Genomic DNA, 18,283 nt, shown 5'->3' on the forward strand with positions numbered 1-18,283 from the left:
GGAGTTTCCCTCCCCCCCTCTCTATCTAGACGACCCCCTCCATGGGGAATGACCCCGTTCCTTAGGAGCATGTCTGGAAAGGGCCGGAGGGCCTCGGATGACGAGCAGACACCAGTGATCGCACCATATTGGGGACGTCAGGTCACTTACTGTGTCGCCGACGCTTTAGTAGACTGATCTACGTACATCACTCAATATCAACAAGTGGGTAACCAGTCAACCCAGTCACGGGCTACGTAAACCCCAGCGTACAACACTCAGTCCTAACACTCCGGGGTTAACAGTCAACCTTTCCAAGCCTTCCTAGTATCATATCATGGAAATAGAACCCATCTACCTGTGCTGTAGTAGTGACAATATTATGACACGAAACACTTCACTCAAAAGTAGTGCAAAGTAGGGACCTAATGTGTAAACAAGTAACCAGGGGATGATAGGGCCTGTACATGGAAGTCCTCCATGTTGCATGCAGTGGGAGAAAAAAAAAAAAAGTTTACTTTCCCTCAGCTTACATTCCTGCTCATCAGGCCATGCTGTACTTCCTTCCATCCCCTCCCCACCCCCCTCCCTCCACCTGCCCCCCTCCACCCAACCTTCCCTATCACAGGAGACTCCTGCACACACAGGAAAACACACACTGTCTGGGAAAAAGGAGGGAAAATTATATAAATAATAATACATTTTTTCCTGAGAGAGGTGAAGCTGAGGCTCTGTGCCGGAGACGGGGAGGGTGGGGTGGGTGGTGGAGGTGGGGTGCAGCCACTTGGGCAGTGGCGGCCTCCTCCTCTGTCCGTGTGAATCGGAAAGACAATTAGGGGCTTATTAGCGGCCCATGGAGATGTGTAACTTGCGGAGAGAGCGAGCAGGCCTCGCCAGCGCGGCCGGCGGAGCCCCTGCGACATCTCCAGCCGAGAACACTCAGAGGCGTTGTCTCACCTAATTATGTCGGACGGACTTCTTTTTTGTTTCCCCTTCAGCATGCCTGTCTGATTCCCCTTTCTGCCCAGCCGCCAGCCCCGCCGTGGCTGGACGTGTGCTAATTAGAAAAGAAATGGTCTTAGTAATTATGTCAACTTTCATTAACGGGGACGACAATGAGCAATATTATTTTTACGCAATGTTTTGTGTAGGGCCTCTACTTCCAATCCTCATTAGATGGAAAAATGGCCTTGTACTGGCGGGGGACGGGGGGACGGGAGGACTGCCATGTCAGAGCTCCTTACGTGTCCTCGCCCAGGGAGGTGTGTAGCGCTCTATGGAGCGGCACAGGCATGAAGTTATTGCCCTAATTAAAAGTTTGTGCATCCCCTAGAAAAACAATTGCTCATCAAAAACGGTCAAATGCCAATTATGTTCCTTCAAAAACAAAAACTATATAGACCCATAGACCCCATAGTGAAGTTCAAACAAACATGCGCACAAAAAATTATAATTAAATGTCAAACATAGAAGAGGAAAAAAACAATACTGGATAGTTTTGTGGATGTCAATACATTCAACAAATAATTCAGTTTTACCTCTTCAGAATCAGTGTTTCACTTTTGGTTTTTCATTTTAAGACTTTATTACACACTTTTCTTGGACAAAATTGCAAGAATGTAAATAAAGAAATAAAATCTGAATAAATACAGAAAATAAACTCACTTAAAACAGTCCTAACAAGCTAGACAGGGAATTTCAAGCAACTCAAATCATTATATAAAAAGTAAGTAAATGGAACGTGTCTTTGTAGACAAACAGAGATGTACAAATTAGGGTCAAAAGTGTGGCGGTCCGTTGACTCTTCAGAGAAGAACTCTGCAGCGAGTGGGAGGACTACCTTCTGCCCCAGTGTCACTATGGAAATGCAAAGTCTCAGGACTTCATGGTGGTGGTTGGTATGAGCATATTCATAAAGGCAAGGGTCTGACTCATCTTCATGGTGGTGGTGGTGGTTGGTATGAGCATATTCATAAAGGCATGTGTCTGAGCCATCTTCATGGTGGTGGTGGTTGGTATGAGCATATTTCATAAAGGCTGAAGGGTCTGACTGACTCATCTTCTCATCTCACTTCAGTCCATGTCGTTAGTCGTCAGAAGTCACAGGAGACCCAAAGTCCTTACTTCTTTGGTCTCTCCAAGATGTTCAGGAACTTTCCTCTAGTCATTTCCCGGGCTGGAAAATGAACAAAATATCACATTACTTGTCTTGAATATCAATTGTACAACAGCATCTATTTCTCAAGCTTGGAAGTCTTGCTTGACATTACAACCTGACTAAAAATGTATGCTACAGTACGTAAGCATCTGGGTACACAGAATCTGAGGCGTTTTTTTTCTTTTTACTGAAACAAACTACAGGCTCTCCATCTCAAGACTCAGTCCCACACTTCAGAGCTGCCGCTTAGCAATGCAAAGCATGTCTTTAATTTGTGAAATGTCAAACAGGGAGGTAATTTATACAAACATCTGTTCATTCTGGACATGGAAAACAACGTAAGATAAGAAGCAGACTAGCTACCGAAGAGACACCCTTTGTGATTGTTGTCTCAAGGCAGACAGATACAGGTATCCAAGCATGACTGTGTGTGTGTGTGTGTGTGTGTGTGTGTGTGTGTGTGTGTGAGAGTGAGAGAGAGAGAGAGAGAGAGTTTCAGAGATGCAGCAGATCTCTGATGACTGTGGATGTGTGTGTGTGTGTGTGTGTGTGTGTGTGTGAGAGAGAGAGAGAGTTTCAGAGATGCAGCAGATCTCTATTGCAAAACTAATAAATCCATAAAGCACCTCATGATTCAGGAATTATGACTGTGTCTACTTTTCTCCTCACTAACTCGCCTTTCGCACTCAACTACACTATTAACCTTTTGGAGACGGAACACATTTGTGTGGACGGCGCTGATCAAATACAACTTTCAGCATAAACCCATGAGGATAGGAAGTAGGAGCGGTCTTGAAATGTTCCCACTGCACTGTAGATCCCACTGTCGGGGTGGGATCTACCAAAAACAAGGTCTGTACCTCCGTGTCGCTGGATCCCTGCCAACCCCAGAAGCTCAACAACAGATTGGCTCCGTCTGAGGGGCCTTTTGTCATTCGGTGAGAATATCGCGGCAGGTTTTCAGTCAACAACAACAGACGTTTTGTGCCACGACAGCGACTGCGGGGACGTTCCCTGCAGCTCCGGGGTGAAGCCCTGGAGAGAGCTCATCCAGGTACAGTAATTGTTCTTTGTTCCAGGTAATAAGAGGATCGGGCTCTCAGGAACCAACAACACACAGGACTGAGGGGAGGCTGGCGATTACAGACCACACGGAAGATAATAGACAGGGACATGTTCCAGGAGATACCTGTGACATCATGTGACCGCTCTTTACCCTTTGCACTACTGCTGTTTACGATACTACCTTCGCACATACCGTAGTATCGCACATTGCACACACCTCCTTTGATATAGCCTCTTTTATACATCTGTACATTACATTTTGTACATAAACTACCTTAACTGTACATAGCTCATAACTGTATACCTCTAACTACCGTACTTGCCATACTGTACCTATCGACTAGCACTGTCATGTTTTTATATCATGTTATCACTATTTGCACTTCTGGTTAGATGCTAAACTGCATTTTGTTGTCTGGTACTTGTACTCTGCAATGACAATAAAGTTGAATCTAATCGAATCTGTCTGTCTGTCTGTCAGTAAAGTTGAATATAATCTAGTCTGTCTGTCTGTCAGTCTGCCAGTCAGTCTGCATGTCTGCCTGTCTGGTTGTCTGTCTGTCTTGTCTGTCTGTCTGCCAGTCTGTCTTTCTGCCAGTCTGTCTCTCTGTCTGTCTGTCTGCCAGTCTGTCTGTCTGTCTGCCAGTCTGTCTGTCTGTCTGCCAGTCTGTCTGTCTGCCAACCTGTCTGTCAGTCTGTCAATCTGCCAGTCTGTCTTGTCTGTCTGTCTGTCTGCCAGTCTATCTGTCTGTCTGTCTGTCTGTCTGTCTGCAGCCCAGTGTGTCAAAAGGGTAAGACATCTTCTCCGCCCGGTGACTGCGACCGCGACCGAAGGCGGCTAATGAAAAACTGCGGCAGATTGTAATTTAGCTGCGCCGCCCCCGCGTGCGATGACAACGCCGTTATGATCGCCGGCCGCTTCACCTTGAGGTGTCCATCATCAGGTTAAACATGATGCTAATTGGATTGGGATTGATTAATTCTGCGCGGTGCTGTCTCTCCGGATAACACTAAACAAAATAATCAGGGCCTCCCTGGGCCGGGCTTGACGCGGTCTTTAAGAGGGAATGAAACCGTCAAAATCGGGTGGAACGTAATGAATTAGGATGAGATGGATCTACTGCTGCCACAGATATCATTCTCCTATTAGGGAGAGATTACGGGTGAGGCAAAGGGCTACCGCAACAGTGTCTGATTATCAGAAGGACCCGCCATTTTGGAGCATGGAGGAGGAGGAGAGAATTTGCATGAAGAATACGAGACATGAAGATATGAGAGATGGCTGCTGTACCCTTGTAGATGAGGACATTACTTGAGATGTATACTGTAGATAGACTCAAGATCCCGGCGGTAGCCTTGCCCCCATCCCTCCCATCCCTCTATCCTTCCATCCCTCCACCCCTCTATCCTTCCATCCCTCCACCCTTCCATCCCTCTATCCTTCCATCCCTCCCATCCCTCCACCCTTCCATCACTCTCCTTCCATCCCTCCACCCTTCAATCCCTCTCCTTCCATCCCTCTCCTTCCATCCTTCCATCCCTCCACCTTTCCATCCCTCTATCCTTCCATCCCTCCACCCTTCCATCCCTCTAAGCTTCCATCCCTCCACCCTTCTATCCCTCTATCCTTCCATCCCTCCACCCTTCCATCCCTCCACCCTTCCATCCCTCTATCCTTCCATTCTTCCATGCCTCTATCCTTCCATCCCTCCACCCTTCCATCCCTCTATCCTTCCATGCCTCTATCCTTCCATTCCTCCATACCCCAAACAACAGAGGAGAGCAGCCAGGACTGTCCCTCCTGAGACTCCTCCATTCTTCCTTCCCTCTATCCTTCCATCCCTCCCTCCTTCCAACCCCCCCCTCCCTCCTTCCAACCCCCCCCCCCCCCCCCCAGAGCAGCCAGGAGTGTGCCAGCCCTCCTGAGACTCCGCTACCACTCTCCCCTTGGAGCCACTCATTAATTAGAGTTCAGATCTGCCTCCCCCTCTGTATCCCCCCCAGCCTCACCTCTGCCTCCCTCCCCTCTGCCTGCCTCCCTCCCTTCAGCCTCCCCCTCTGTCAGATAGAAAGTCACATCATTTGCATTGTAAGCGTCAGACTCCAGCCACCACCTAAAGAGACACACACACACACACGCAGACGCGCGCGCACACACACACACACACACACACACACACACACACACACACACACACACACACACACACACACACACGCACTTTGACAGAAGCCAAGGGAGATCAATACTGATTAGAGGGAGTTAGAGATTTGTTTAGTTGATTAGAAAGGTCAATTACTAATTCTGTACTAAGTTAATCAGGAACTTGTTACAGCAGTCATCCACACTACACCGTGTTCCAAATTATTATGCAAATTGCATTTAAGTGTCATAAACATTGTATTTTTTGTTTTTCAATTTAACTCATGGATGGTATTGAGCCCAATCAAAGGAAAACTACTTAAGGAGGACGTTCCACATTATTAAGCAGGCCGCAGGTTTCAAGCAATATGGGAAAGAAAAAGGATCTCTCTTCTGCCGAAAAGTGTCAAATAGTGCAATACCTTGGACAAGGTATGAAAACATTAGATATTTCACGAAAACTTAAGCGTGATCATCGTACTGTGAAGAGATTTGTGGCTGAATCAGAGCACAGACGGGTTCGTGCAGATAACGGCATAAAGAGGAAGGTTTCTGCCAGACAAATTCATCGGATTAGGAGAGCAGCCGCTAAAATGCCATTACAAAGCAGCAAACAGGTATTTGAAGCCGCTGGTGCCTCTGGAGTCCCACGAACCTCAAGGTGTAGGATCCTCCAGAGGTTTGCAGTTGTGCGTAAACCTACTATTCGGCCACCCCTAACCAAGCAGAAAACCCCCCACCCCCTCACAAGCAGAAATGGTTGCAGTGGGCTCAGAAATACATGAAGACTAATTTCCAAACAGTCTTGTTTACTGATGAGTGCCGGTGCAACCCTGGATGGTCCAGATGGATGGAGTAGTGGATGGTTGGTGGATGGCCACCATGTCCCAACAAGGCTGCGACGTCAGCAAGGAGGTGGCGGAGTCATGTTTTTGGCCGGAATCATGGGGAGAGAGCTGGTAGGCCCTTTTAAGGTCCCTGAAGGTGTGAAAATGACCTCGGCAAAGTATGTAGAGTTTCTGACTGTCCACTTTCTTCCGTGGTACAAAAAGAAGAACCGTGCCTTCCGTAGCAAAATCATCTTCATGCATGACAATGCACCATCTCATGCTGCAAAGAATACCTCTGTGTCATTGGCTGCTATAGGCATAAAAGGAGAGAAACTCATGGTGTGGCCCCCATCTTCCCCTGACCTCAACCCTATTGAGAACCTTTGGAGCATCCTCAAGCAAAATATCTATGAGGGTGGGAGGCAGTTCACATCAAAACAGCAGCTCTGGGAGGCTATTCTGACATCCTGCAAAGAAATTCAAGCAGAAACTGTCCAAAAACTCACAAGTTCAATGGATGCAAGAATTGTGAAGGTGATATCAAAGAAGGGGTCCTATGTTAACATGTTACTTGGCCTGTTAAGATGTTTTTGTTTGAAATAGCTTTTGATTTCAGTAAATATGACCTCCTAATATGACCTCCTAACCCTACATTTATCAAATTACCATTTTTAGTTCTTTACAACCTATAACATGTTTTGAAACTCTGTTGTGCATAATAATTTGGAACAGTGCATTTTGAGTTTTTTATTTAAAAAAACAAATACTGTTATCATTGGGAGGCTTGTTCAATAAAATTTGAATTATACTCTAACGGTTGATGACTTGAAAATTATACTGATTGCCATTTGCATCGACTATTTAGGAAAATCTGAGAAAAATATAATTTGCATAATAATTTGGAACGCGGTGTAAATGACATCTTATGGATTGTGAGGGCCATCTCTATGGCTTGTTGATCCGTTGCTCTCTAATTATCACTTAGCTCTGGCTGGTTAGGGACGTCCTCTGAGCTGGCCACGGATACGGTACGTGATCCTCTGTGGCTCAGTTGGTAGAGCATGGCGCTAACAACGCTGAGGTTGTGGGTTCGATTCCCGCTGGGACCGTATATACTGAAAAATGCATGCACTCACTGCAATGTAAGTCACTTTGGATAAAAGCGTCAGCTAAATGGTGTAGGTTATATATTGAAACAGTATGAGGGAAACTGAATACGACAAAAAGCTAAAAATTGATTTGTTATTTTCCATTTCTTGATAAAGTTTGATATCTCTCTCCAACTTTTGGGATTTGAAATCAAATAATTGCTACGATGTTAAAGTAAAGATTCTCTGTTTTAATTCAATGTTTTTTCAGATTGGTTTTACCATTCAGAAATTACAACACTTTTTATACATACTAGTCCCCCTATTTCAGGACACCAACAGTATCGGACTTATAAGTATCGGACTTATCGGGCTTATAAGGTTCTATCTCCATTTTGTTTTGTTTATTAATGCCTGTGTGGTGTTATTTTTTAAATGTTGACATTTTTGAGTTAGTAATTCATAAAATACAAAGGTTCCATCTCACAAAACATAATGGAATGTAAAAACGTTGACGCTCAATATCTCTGAACTACCCTAGACGGAGATAGAACCTTATAATTCTAAGTTCACGATTTGTCTTTGGAGTCTGCTGTTGATGTCTGTCAACATGAGGACCAAAGAGACAATGAAGGTCAAGGAAGCCATTATGAGGGTAAAATATCAGACAAATCAACCAGAAACAGAAACAAAACCTTAAACCTTAAAACATCAACAGTTTCTAACATGATCATTAAAAAAGAAAGAAAGCACTGGTGAGCTCAGCAGAACTGCAAACGAGCTGGTAGGCCAAGGAAGACTTCTACAGTGGATGACCGAAGCATGCTCACCATAATTAAGAAAACCCCCAAAACAACTGTCATACATATCAGGAACATTCTCCAGGAAGTAGGCGTGAATGTGTCAGAGGACCGTCCAGAGAATATGTCACCAGCCGAACTAGTTACCATGTACCAGAGTGATTGCAAGAGGAAAGGTTGGAGGAAAAAGTATCTGCCAAAGATTTACAGCATACCACCTCATCTGTGAAACATGGGGAAGGGGGTGCTATGGTTTGGGCATGGATAGCTGCATATGCATCTAACTTGTCTTAATTGATGATGTAACTACTGACAGAACGTATATTTTATTTTTATTTTATTAGGATCATTTATTAGGATTATGCAAAGCATCAGCTACTCTTCCTGGGGTCCACATGAAGTATACTGTAACATATCGTCTGCTCGAGTACAAGCAAATGCCTCCAGATTAATTGGATGGTGCTTTATCATACAGTAAGACAACAACCCACAACATACTGCCATAGAAAAGGTATTTTTTCAGGGCCAAAAAGGGGGAAATTCTGATTTAAATCCAACTGAACATGCATTTCATTTCATGATAAGATTTTAGGCAAAAAGACTTCACATCCAAGGCTGATGAGGTCAATTGGACGCAGACTTCAGGCAGTTATTGCATGCAGGTCCAGGATTGTGGGAAGGATTGTTGAGCAAACACTAAACATGAATACTTTATTTGGACATTATATACTTTTTTACTTCATATATTACTTACACTTTTGGAGCTGTGTGATAAGAAATAAAAAACACTTTTTAAAAAACACACAAATGAATTAAAGATTTTGACCACCCTCCTGTAGTAATTGTTTGAATTCAAATCCAAACTGTTGGGAGTGTAGAGCTAACAGAAGACTAAACGCTTACTGTCCTGAGGCACTGTTGTCGTCCCTGGTGTGTTCATCTGAACAGCCCAGTCCATCCCTGGTGTGTTCATCTGAACAGCCCAGTCCGGGGAACATTCTCAAAACGTAAAAATGGAAATCTAAAACCAACACAGCGCAGCAGTCACCTCACCTTCCTACCATTAGGATGACTGATATGGGTGTCGATGTCACCTTACCCTGCCCCCACCACCCAGCCCAACCCCCCACCACCACCCAGCTCAACTCCCCTGGGGGTACGGTATGAGAGTAATCATCACGGGGCTACACCCCGAACACACACACACACACACACACACACACACAGTTCCCCAACACACACACACACACACACATACACACACACACACACACACACACACACACACACACACTCACCCCCCCCCCACCCCCACACACAGTTCCACACACACACCACTCCAAAGCACCTGGGTTAGCCCCACAGACAGATGACCACCTGAGTTAAGCAGAGCGCCGCCCCCCCTGCCCACCAGCCCCCTGCCCCCCTGACTGCCCCCCCCCCCCCCCTGCCCCTCCTGCCCCTCCTGCCCTGGCCGCCCCAGTTGACTTTCATTAAGAGCAGCGCAGACTGATCTGACCCCTGCTGCCCATCACCCAGTGCCACTCAGCTATTACCGGCTGTAAGCTTTATTTAATGGATTTAACATCCATTCTCACTGCCCGCGTCTCCTGGGACTGGGGGGGGGGGTGTTGGAGGAGATGACACACACACACACACCATCCATTTACACACACGCACACACTCAGTCCACTCCACTCCACTCCCACCACAACACATCCAACCCCCCTCCCCCCCATGCCCCCACCCCACCCCCCCACAACGACACCCTTGCCTCGCAACACATACGCCTGACGCTCATGTTTGTGTTCAAAATTCAATTACCCACTTATTGATAGTTCACAGGGATATTTAAGATGCAGACACGGCCTGTGATTTCCCAGGGGGCCACTGGCTCCTCTTTATGTCTCGGCCCAGAGAGCCCCCCCCCCCCACCCCCCGCCCTCCCTCTCATTCCCTCCACTGCATCCCTGTCTGGCTGTGTGCACTGACACACACACGCAGGCGCACACACAGACGCACGCACGCACACACGCACGCACACACACTCACTCAGACGGACACAGACACACACACGCACACATGACACAGACACATGCACGCACACATGCACGCACACAGACACACACACACATACACGCACGCACACACACACTCAGACACACGCACAGACACACACATACAGACAAGCACGCACGCACGCACGCACGCACGCACGCACGCACGCACGCACGCACGCACGCACGCACGCACGCACGCACGCACGCACGCACGCACGCACGCACGCACGCACGCACGCACGCACGCACGCACGCACGCACGCACGCACGCACGCACACACACACACACACACACACACACACACACACACACACACACACACACACACACACACACACACACACACACACACACACACAAATAAACACATCTTACCTCCCCACCCCTGCCACAGCCTATCCCTGTTCAAGAGGTGTCCTTATTAATAGGCAATCAGTCAAAATTCATTCATTAAAAAAGCCTAAAAGGTTTTACACCGCCACTATGATTAGCTGGGAAAGAAAATCCAATGAATTCCTAATGCCTTTATGGAAATGAGGTGTCATTTCCTATCTGCTCAGGGAGGCAGGCAGGCAGGCAGGCACGGCTGAGGAGGTGTGTATACCTCCCTCCCTCCCTCCCTCCCCCCCCCCCCCCCCTCTTACACACCTCCTACACTGGTCCTGTTACAGAGAGACAGGACACAACACCACAGCTGGCTTGTTTACAGGATAACGGTTTGTCTGGTCCCTAAAGTATGCCACTAAAGTGAAACTGCAAAACTGGATTTTGTTGTCTGGTACTTGTACTCTGCAATGACAATAAAGTTGAATCTAATCTAATCTATAGGATTGCGAGACTTTGACAAGCCACAGGTCCGTTGTTAGAAGTACTGGTTCAGAACTAGTGACAGTTGCATTTCAAAAAGGAACGGAGGTAACCAAACAACGTCCGTTTGAGACTTCTAAATGACTTAGAGACACTTGACTCATTTCCATTCGACACAAGCTTTACCCAGGACGACTGTCTCGAGACGTGGACCCAAGATGACTCGGAAAGTGAAATAAAAAAATAAAAAATAAAAAAATATCTAAAATAAAAATGTAACAGGCGATACTTTGCAGTGCAGAGAAGCCGATTCATACCCCTTCCAACACACTCAGTTCCTGTTTCAGTTTCCTGTCACGCCGGTCCTAATGGCACCGTGACACACAAATTCCAGACGACGCTATTCGTCTCCACTATGAGACCATAAAGACACCCAGCCGCAGAGAGGGCAGAGGAGGAGAGGAGAGGAAGAGAGGAGAGGAGGGCAGGAGAGGAGGAAGAGAAGAGAGGAGAGGACAGGAGAGGAGAGGAGAGAGGAGGAGGGCAGAGTAGGAGAGGAGAGGAGGGCAGATGAGGAGAGGAGAGGAGGAGATGAAAAAAGGGGAGAAGAGGGCAGAGGAGGGGATGGGAGGAGAAGAGAGGAGGGGAGAGGAGAGGAAGAGGAGAGGAGGGCAGAGGAGAGGGAAAGGAGAGGAAGAGGAGAGGAGGGCAGGAGAAGAGGAAGAGGAAGAGGAGGGGGTGTGTGGGGGGCTGCCCTGTCCTAGCCCCTGCTACCCTGCTCTCAGCGCCTGCTACCAGCCCCTGCTACCCTGCTACCAGCCCCTGCTACCAGCCCCTGCTACCCTGCCACCAGCCCCTGCTACCAGCCCCTGCTACCAGCCCCTGCTACCCTGCTACCCTGCCCCTGCTCCAAGGCTGGCCGTGATGGATTGATGCAGGCACATTAGCACAGTAGGGGCAGAGTGAATGCAATCATATTCAGCGGCGCAGCGGCGGCGCTAATGGGGCGGAGATTGATCCCAGGAGGAGGAGGAGGAGGAGGAGGAGGACGGTGTGTGAATGGCTGGGACCATTAGGAGCTGTCAGAGCTCGAGCAGGGGTGACCTTCAGCCTCACCTCCACACAGGCAGGCCGGCGGGGGGTCAGCCTGCGTCTACCAGGCCGTCCACGGTGTGGCACAGTTCAGTTTAGGACAGGTTTTTTAGAAATTGTATTTATATGTTGTTTAGGGCATTTCTGCTTTATTGGGATAGAGACAGTAGAGATTGACAGGAAGGATGGGTGTGTGTGTGTGTGTGTGAGAGAGAGAGAGAGAGATAGAGAGAGAGAGAGAGAGAGAGAGAGAGAGAGAGAGAGAGAGAGAGAGAGAGAGAGAGAGAGAGAGAGAGAGAGAGAGAGAGAGAGAGAGAGAGAGAGAGAGAGAGAGAGGCGGGGGATGACATACAGGATATGTCGATGGCCGGAATCAAACCAGGAATCTGTGATGCACATGCGATGGTATGGCATGCGAGTGTGACACGCTTTAGGACAACTATGAGACACCCTGCTTTAGGACAACTATGAGACACTCTGCTTTAGGACAACTATGAGACCCTCTGCTTTAGGACAACTATGAGACACCCTGCTTTAGGACAACTATGAGACACCCTGCTTTAGGACAACTATGAGACACTCTGCTTTAGGACAACTATGAGACACCCTGCTTTAGGACAACTATGAGACACTCTGCTTTAGGACAACTATGAGACACCCTGCTTTAGGACAACTATGAGACACTCTGCTTTAGGACAACTATGAGAGGACACTCTGCTTTAGGACAACTATGAGAGGACACCCTGCTTTAGCACAACTATGAGACGCCCTCAGTCAGCCAGCCAGCAAGCCAGCCAGTCAGCCAGCCAGCCAGCCAGTCAGTGATGCATTGTGGGGATCCCCACAAGTGTGGAGCTGGAACCCACAAGTGTGTCAAGGCAGCAGCAAGCCCCCCTCCCTTCCCCTCAGCCTGAGGCCTGTCTGTCAGTCCCCCAGGAACACTCTCCTTTCAATTACCTCCAATAACAGCACTTATCAGAGTAGTCACAGTTCCCCTGGGACCGGCGGGGGGGGGGGGCTGGGGGGGACCGGGGGGGGGAGCTGATGCCCACGCTCGGCGGCCCGCGACAGGGGCATTCATCACGGGGCGGGGCAGCAGCTGGGGCCCGGGGACCAGGCACGCGGCAACCCCTCCCTCAGGGACCTGGACGCTGGCAGGAGCGACAGTAGGGGGGACTCCCAGGGGACGAGCACACCCATACAAATGTGTCCTACGCACACATAATCACACACACGCATAATCTTATACACACACAATCCCTTGCACTCACGCACGCACAGAGAGGCACTCACGCACACACAGAGACACTCACGCATGCAGAGACACACACACACATGCATGCACGCACGCACGCACACACACACACTCCAGCCGATATAAATCACCATATAATCACCGTACTAACCCCCTGAAGGCACACTGCATTTGGCTATCCATCCAATCATATTCTATACCTTAACGATGAGGTAACGATATTTCCTTCAATTCGTATCTCATTTATTGACCGTTATTCCATGTAGGCAAGTGTGTGTATTGTAGTGTTTCAGCGACTTCTGAAGGTTGAAAGGAGGTGAAAGCAGCAGTGTCCTTCCAGCAGGACAAGAGGGGGGGGTCAGGCCTGTCCCCTGCCTTCCCCCGTGGGGAGCGGAGGTGGGGGGGACGGGGGGGTAGGGGACGGGGGGGGTGTTTTCACTGCTTGATTGTGCTCTACCCATTAACCAGCTTCCCGCTTTAATAGCCCACATGTTTAAAGGGGGCGGGGGTAGTAAATCCTGTCCCCTCTTGCCCCATCGTTCGTGTGCAGCCCTCTCTCTCTCTCTCTCTCTCTCTCTCTCTCTCTCTCTCTCTCTCTCTCTCTCTCCTCTGCCGGTCGGCCGTTTACGGGGCGCTGAAGAGCACCGCGAGCAGCAACACCGACATGATGAAAAAGTAGCTGAGATTTACTGGGCCTCCCCTGACAGCCAGGAAAATGAGAAAATTAAACCGCAGGCACATTAAACAGGTGCCCCATTACGGGGCTGCTCGGAGACCCATAACAACCGTCATTGTGTCTCCGCGCGCTCCCGTTCTGGAGGTTGAGGTGCATGACATGGTTGCTAAAGAGACAAACGTCGGCTCTCGTTACGCTCTCAGGCTAACGTCTTTATCTCAACCCAGGCCCTCCTCTGATCTGTAAATAGGAGCTTCCGAAATAAGCAGATAATGTTATTCATCTTCGACGCAGAAGTCAATTACACTAATCTGTGCTTTTTATAATTCCTACATTATGTGGGACGTTTGGGCAGGGGCATCGTTGCTTGTCATGTCGTTTCTACAGAGAATCCTGAACGTGAATGTTGAACTCTGAGGCGATGTATGACGCATCCCCTATTCAAGCTATCATCAAGCCCATGATGCATATTCTAAGCCAACGATTTCCCCCAGCAGTCGCTTGCTTGGCTTGAGCAACTCAAAAGTTGCCATTAAACCCCAAAAAATATTTCTCATTTTTCGGAGCGGGGGCAGAGCCTTGACAGATCAGGTTTGGCGTAATCCAGGAGCAGCCTACTTTAATCATCCTGCCTTTATGGAATTTTACAAATCAGCGGTGAGCTCGCTGGGAGGCAGGACAGAGGTACTGCCCCCACCCCACCCCACCACCCAACCCAGCCCAGCCCCCCCCCCACCTCTGCAGACCCAACCTGGCCCATATACATCTGTAGATTTACAACAGGGGCAAAGGGCTGCTCCCCCCCCCCCCCCCCCCCCATTATACAAGATTACAGTATTCTGTGTTAAGCAGAGAATGGAGGTTAAATCCTCTGTGGTTTAAGGTAGAGGGACCTCAGAGTGCAGTTATAAAAACAATAGTGGGAAACAATTGAATAACCAGTATAAAAGGATAAAGTGCCAGCCGATGTTATATAAATGTATAATATAATATCTAACAGCAAGCTGAATTCAACAATACTTTCAGTTTGGGAAGTATATTACATATATATAATATTATTTGAGAGGTATTTGCTTTCAGTAACAAATCCCTCTGACGTCTGGGGTGTGTTTTGGTTTACGTCTGGTGCGCTTCCTCTTTGGGGAAAAAATATCAGCACTTAGCTACATATCTCTAATCCACACTCTATGGATTAGGTCACAATGGATGGAGGGAATCTGTCAAACCAGATTTTACATTCACCGCATTTTTGAATACTTGTTGTATTACCGTGAGACCTGCCTCCACATAACCAGGCTTCTCTAACCATTCGCAGCCATGGAAAAAAGTCTTCATAAAGGACTTTTTTTCTCAACTTAGGTGTTCTCTACTTAACTGGCTTCTCAATATAGTTTGACAGCAATATATCAATTACTGCCATATAGTTAACGTCTTAGCCTAGCAGCTATATTATTACTATTAATAGAGGCTGGAGGGCTGTTCTACGAGAGTCTATGATTTGCTGTGAGAAATCCCATAAAATGTGAAAAGTGTCGTCTTTACTCAAGCAGATAATATCAGTTCAGAAGGAAAATAGCCATAGGGCTAGCAGCGCCATCTAGTGGTAGTTTAATGACAGCTTACACTTACATGCCACAAAAAGTGATACAAATGTGGAAACCTTTATGGAACGAACAAGCAGGAGAAAACAGAGTATAACAATGTTTTCATTGCACAGATTCAGGTAATCCCCTCCCCCCCCTAATTGTATTTAATGTTTTCTCCCATTTTGTGTTGCCCACTGTTGTAATTCAACTACATAACTACAGAACCTTGCATTGACCACACCAAAGCCTATGACACCTGTTTGTGAGCAACAAATACTTTGCATTTCTGAATAAAATTCACTTACACTCCTCCAAGCCCAGCTGATAGGCCAGGTTCTGTAGGCCCTTGACCTTCTCCATGAGGTTGGCGGTGGTCAGACTCCCCAGCTCTGTGAGAACATTACAGCAGGTGTAAGTTAAGCTAATTTAATTAATTTAGCCATCTAGCAGACGCTTTTATCCAAAGCGACTTACAATTACGAATTACAGGGACATTCCCCCTGGAGTAACTGAGGGCTAAGTGCCTTACCCAAGGGCACACTAGTAGTGGTGTGGCTTCAGGCGGGATTTGAACTCACAACCTTCCGATCACAAGTCCAACTCACTATCCACTAGACCACCACTACCCCTATTAAAGCTCTGTTCTTTAGGTCCTCTGCGTTTATATATCAGTCAATATTAGGTTAACTATGTTCCTATTCATATTATATATCATTTTACCTTTTAACATCTCAATGTCCTCACTCTCCAGTTCAGCCATCCATTTAGACGGAGAATTTGTGATAGGCTGCAAAGACAAGAAACAAACAACATCAATGCACCTTTCCTCTTACCTATTCAGGCCTATTCAGTTGAAAATTCTATGGACGTCTGAATTATAAACTCACATTTTTACAGGACGCAGCGAATTCCGCAACTCCAGGCACTGTGTTAATGAAGACAACATGTGTGAGCCAAACAGACGGATGATGAATGAGGGAATACAATAATACAATAAGTGACAGCAGCCCCTGGCTGGTTTGTGTGTGAGCCTGGGGGGTATTCCATCAACGTCACTAAAGGAAAATCTAGGCATATTTTGATAAGTCTCACGAGACTTGTCATAAAAAACCAGGCTTATTTTGACATGTCTCGTGAGACTTCTCAAAAATAAACCTGGATTGTCCTTTAGCGACGTTGATGGAATACCCCCCTGGTGTCTTGGAGACAAACTTACACTGCTCTGGCCACAGGTCAGGTGACGCTCTATCCAGCTTCTCAAAACTCAGCAGAGAGGACTCAAAGTCATCACCTTACAAGTAAAACAACAACAACAACAACAACAACAACAAAACATCAGGATTAAAGCCGCTGTCTGCACTCTGCAATATTTCCAGTCAATGTTTACAATACCTTGATTTTGAACTACAATGACCTGAATATACCTATGAATATTAGTACCAGTATTAGTATAGTCAAAACCATTTAACTTGATCATAACCAAAACACAATGACACAATGTTTGCTATCCATTGTTTATGGTGTTGACACATGGTATGGTAATGTCATGGCATGCCATTCCTTGAACACCAGACACATTATGATGAGTTCGACTTCATATTAATGATAAGATCCTCTCAGAATACAGTTTGACACATTGATTGATAACTATACGCCAGATGGGACTATCAGTTTCATGCCCCATAGACCCATAATCCATTATCTTACTGTGCCATATCACAGCATGAACATGATGAATAATGTTACATGCAAGTAAGTAAATAGCAAACAATAATACTGGTTTTATAGAAACATTATGTGGGGGGATTGCAACAAGTTTAACACATGTTCGCAGCTAGTTTGTGTGTATGTATCAGCCGAGCATTGCAGCTTGCTTGCTGTTTTGCAAAGCTACTCAGTTACTAGCCAAACAAAAACAATGTCCAACAACAGGCATAGCCTTAGGATAGGCGTTAGACGTTCAATAAACAATATTGTAACTTTTCTCCAACTCATAATGTTCGAACAAATACAGGTATTGAAACAGGGCTGTTTTGGAGGGCCGTCGTAATGTTAAAATGCGGATTTTATACACCCGACAACGGAGTGAGGAATTAGAATTTACCTCCATTTGGAGACGCCATCTTCAGATCTGTGCACGTGACGTTATGCAGCCAATGGGGTTGCTGGTTCTCTAGGATTGACGTTTCGTCATCAGTGACTGCCTTACAAAAACCTGCCAGCAGATGGCGCTGCTATAGTAGGTTTTAATAATAATAATAATAATAATAATAATAATAACCTCTGTTTCTCGACGAGTGGTTGATGATGCCGCAGTCATTAGATGTGCTTTTTGATACCAGACATCCACTTCTGTAATTTTCCACAGTCCTTCATCTTGCAGATCTTCTCCAGTAGCTTTGAAATTCCTACAATTCAGATTAAATAGAAAAAAATTCTATACATTTGTACCCAAACAAGGACAAACCAAGTGATCTGTTGCAGTGCAAGTGCAAATCAATGTGGCCATGGCTACAATGCACTTTTTGTGGGTAAAAACTGTATCACCCATACAGTCAACACATGTTTCTGTGCATTTCCCCTGCAAATGAACATGGCTGAACTGAACATGTAACATACCTTTCTACATGTGCCAGACATCATAGAACTGGGTGACGGTGATGCTGTCTTTCAGGAATTTCTGTATTTGTGGATGACGTTTGGCAAACTTCTGAAAATTTCTTGTCTAATATTTAGATAAACA

At 46.7% G+C, this 18,283-nt stretch overlaps 1 protein-coding gene across 1 annotated transcript; it reads right to left on the reverse strand.

The window, feature by feature from the left end:
* Positions 1 to 1,643: 1,643 nt before the first annotated feature.
* Positions 1,644 to 17,693, reverse strand: lin52 (lin-52 DREAM MuvB core complex component). The gene is made up of 6 exons (XM_080535658.1): positions 17,645 to 17,693; positions 16,757 to 16,831; positions 16,428 to 16,465; positions 16,261 to 16,327; positions 15,846 to 15,929; positions 1,644 to 2,155 (listed from the first exon to the last, which is right to left on the reverse strand). The coding sequence occupies exons 1-6, from the start codon at positions 17,661 to 17,663 to the stop codon at positions 2,100 to 2,102; spliced, it is 339 nt and encodes a 112-aa protein (XP_080391784.1). The 5' UTR covers positions 17,664 to 17,693; the 3' UTR covers positions 1,644 to 2,099.
* Between the last annotated feature and the right edge of the window lie 590 nt (positions 17,694 to 18,283).

This window comes from Nansenia antarctica, assembly GCF_963989245.1.
Source record: "Nansenia antarctica genome assembly, chromosome: 1".
NCBI classification, from domain to species: domain Eukaryota; kingdom Metazoa; phylum Chordata; class Actinopteri; order Argentiniformes; family Microstomatidae; genus Nansenia; species Nansenia antarctica.

Bases quoted from the DNA above. Each gene is read 5' to 3' on its own strand.
- lin52 (XM_080535658.1), bottom strand. The intron at 15,930-16,260 runs GTAAAATGATAT...ATGTTCTCACAG, and splicing joins GGACATTGAGATGTTAAAAG to AGCTGGGGAGTCTGACCACC. The intron at 2,156-15,845 runs GTAAGTGAATTT...TTCATTTTCCAG, and splicing joins TCAGCTGGGCTTGGAGGAGT to CCCGGGAAATGACTAGAGGA.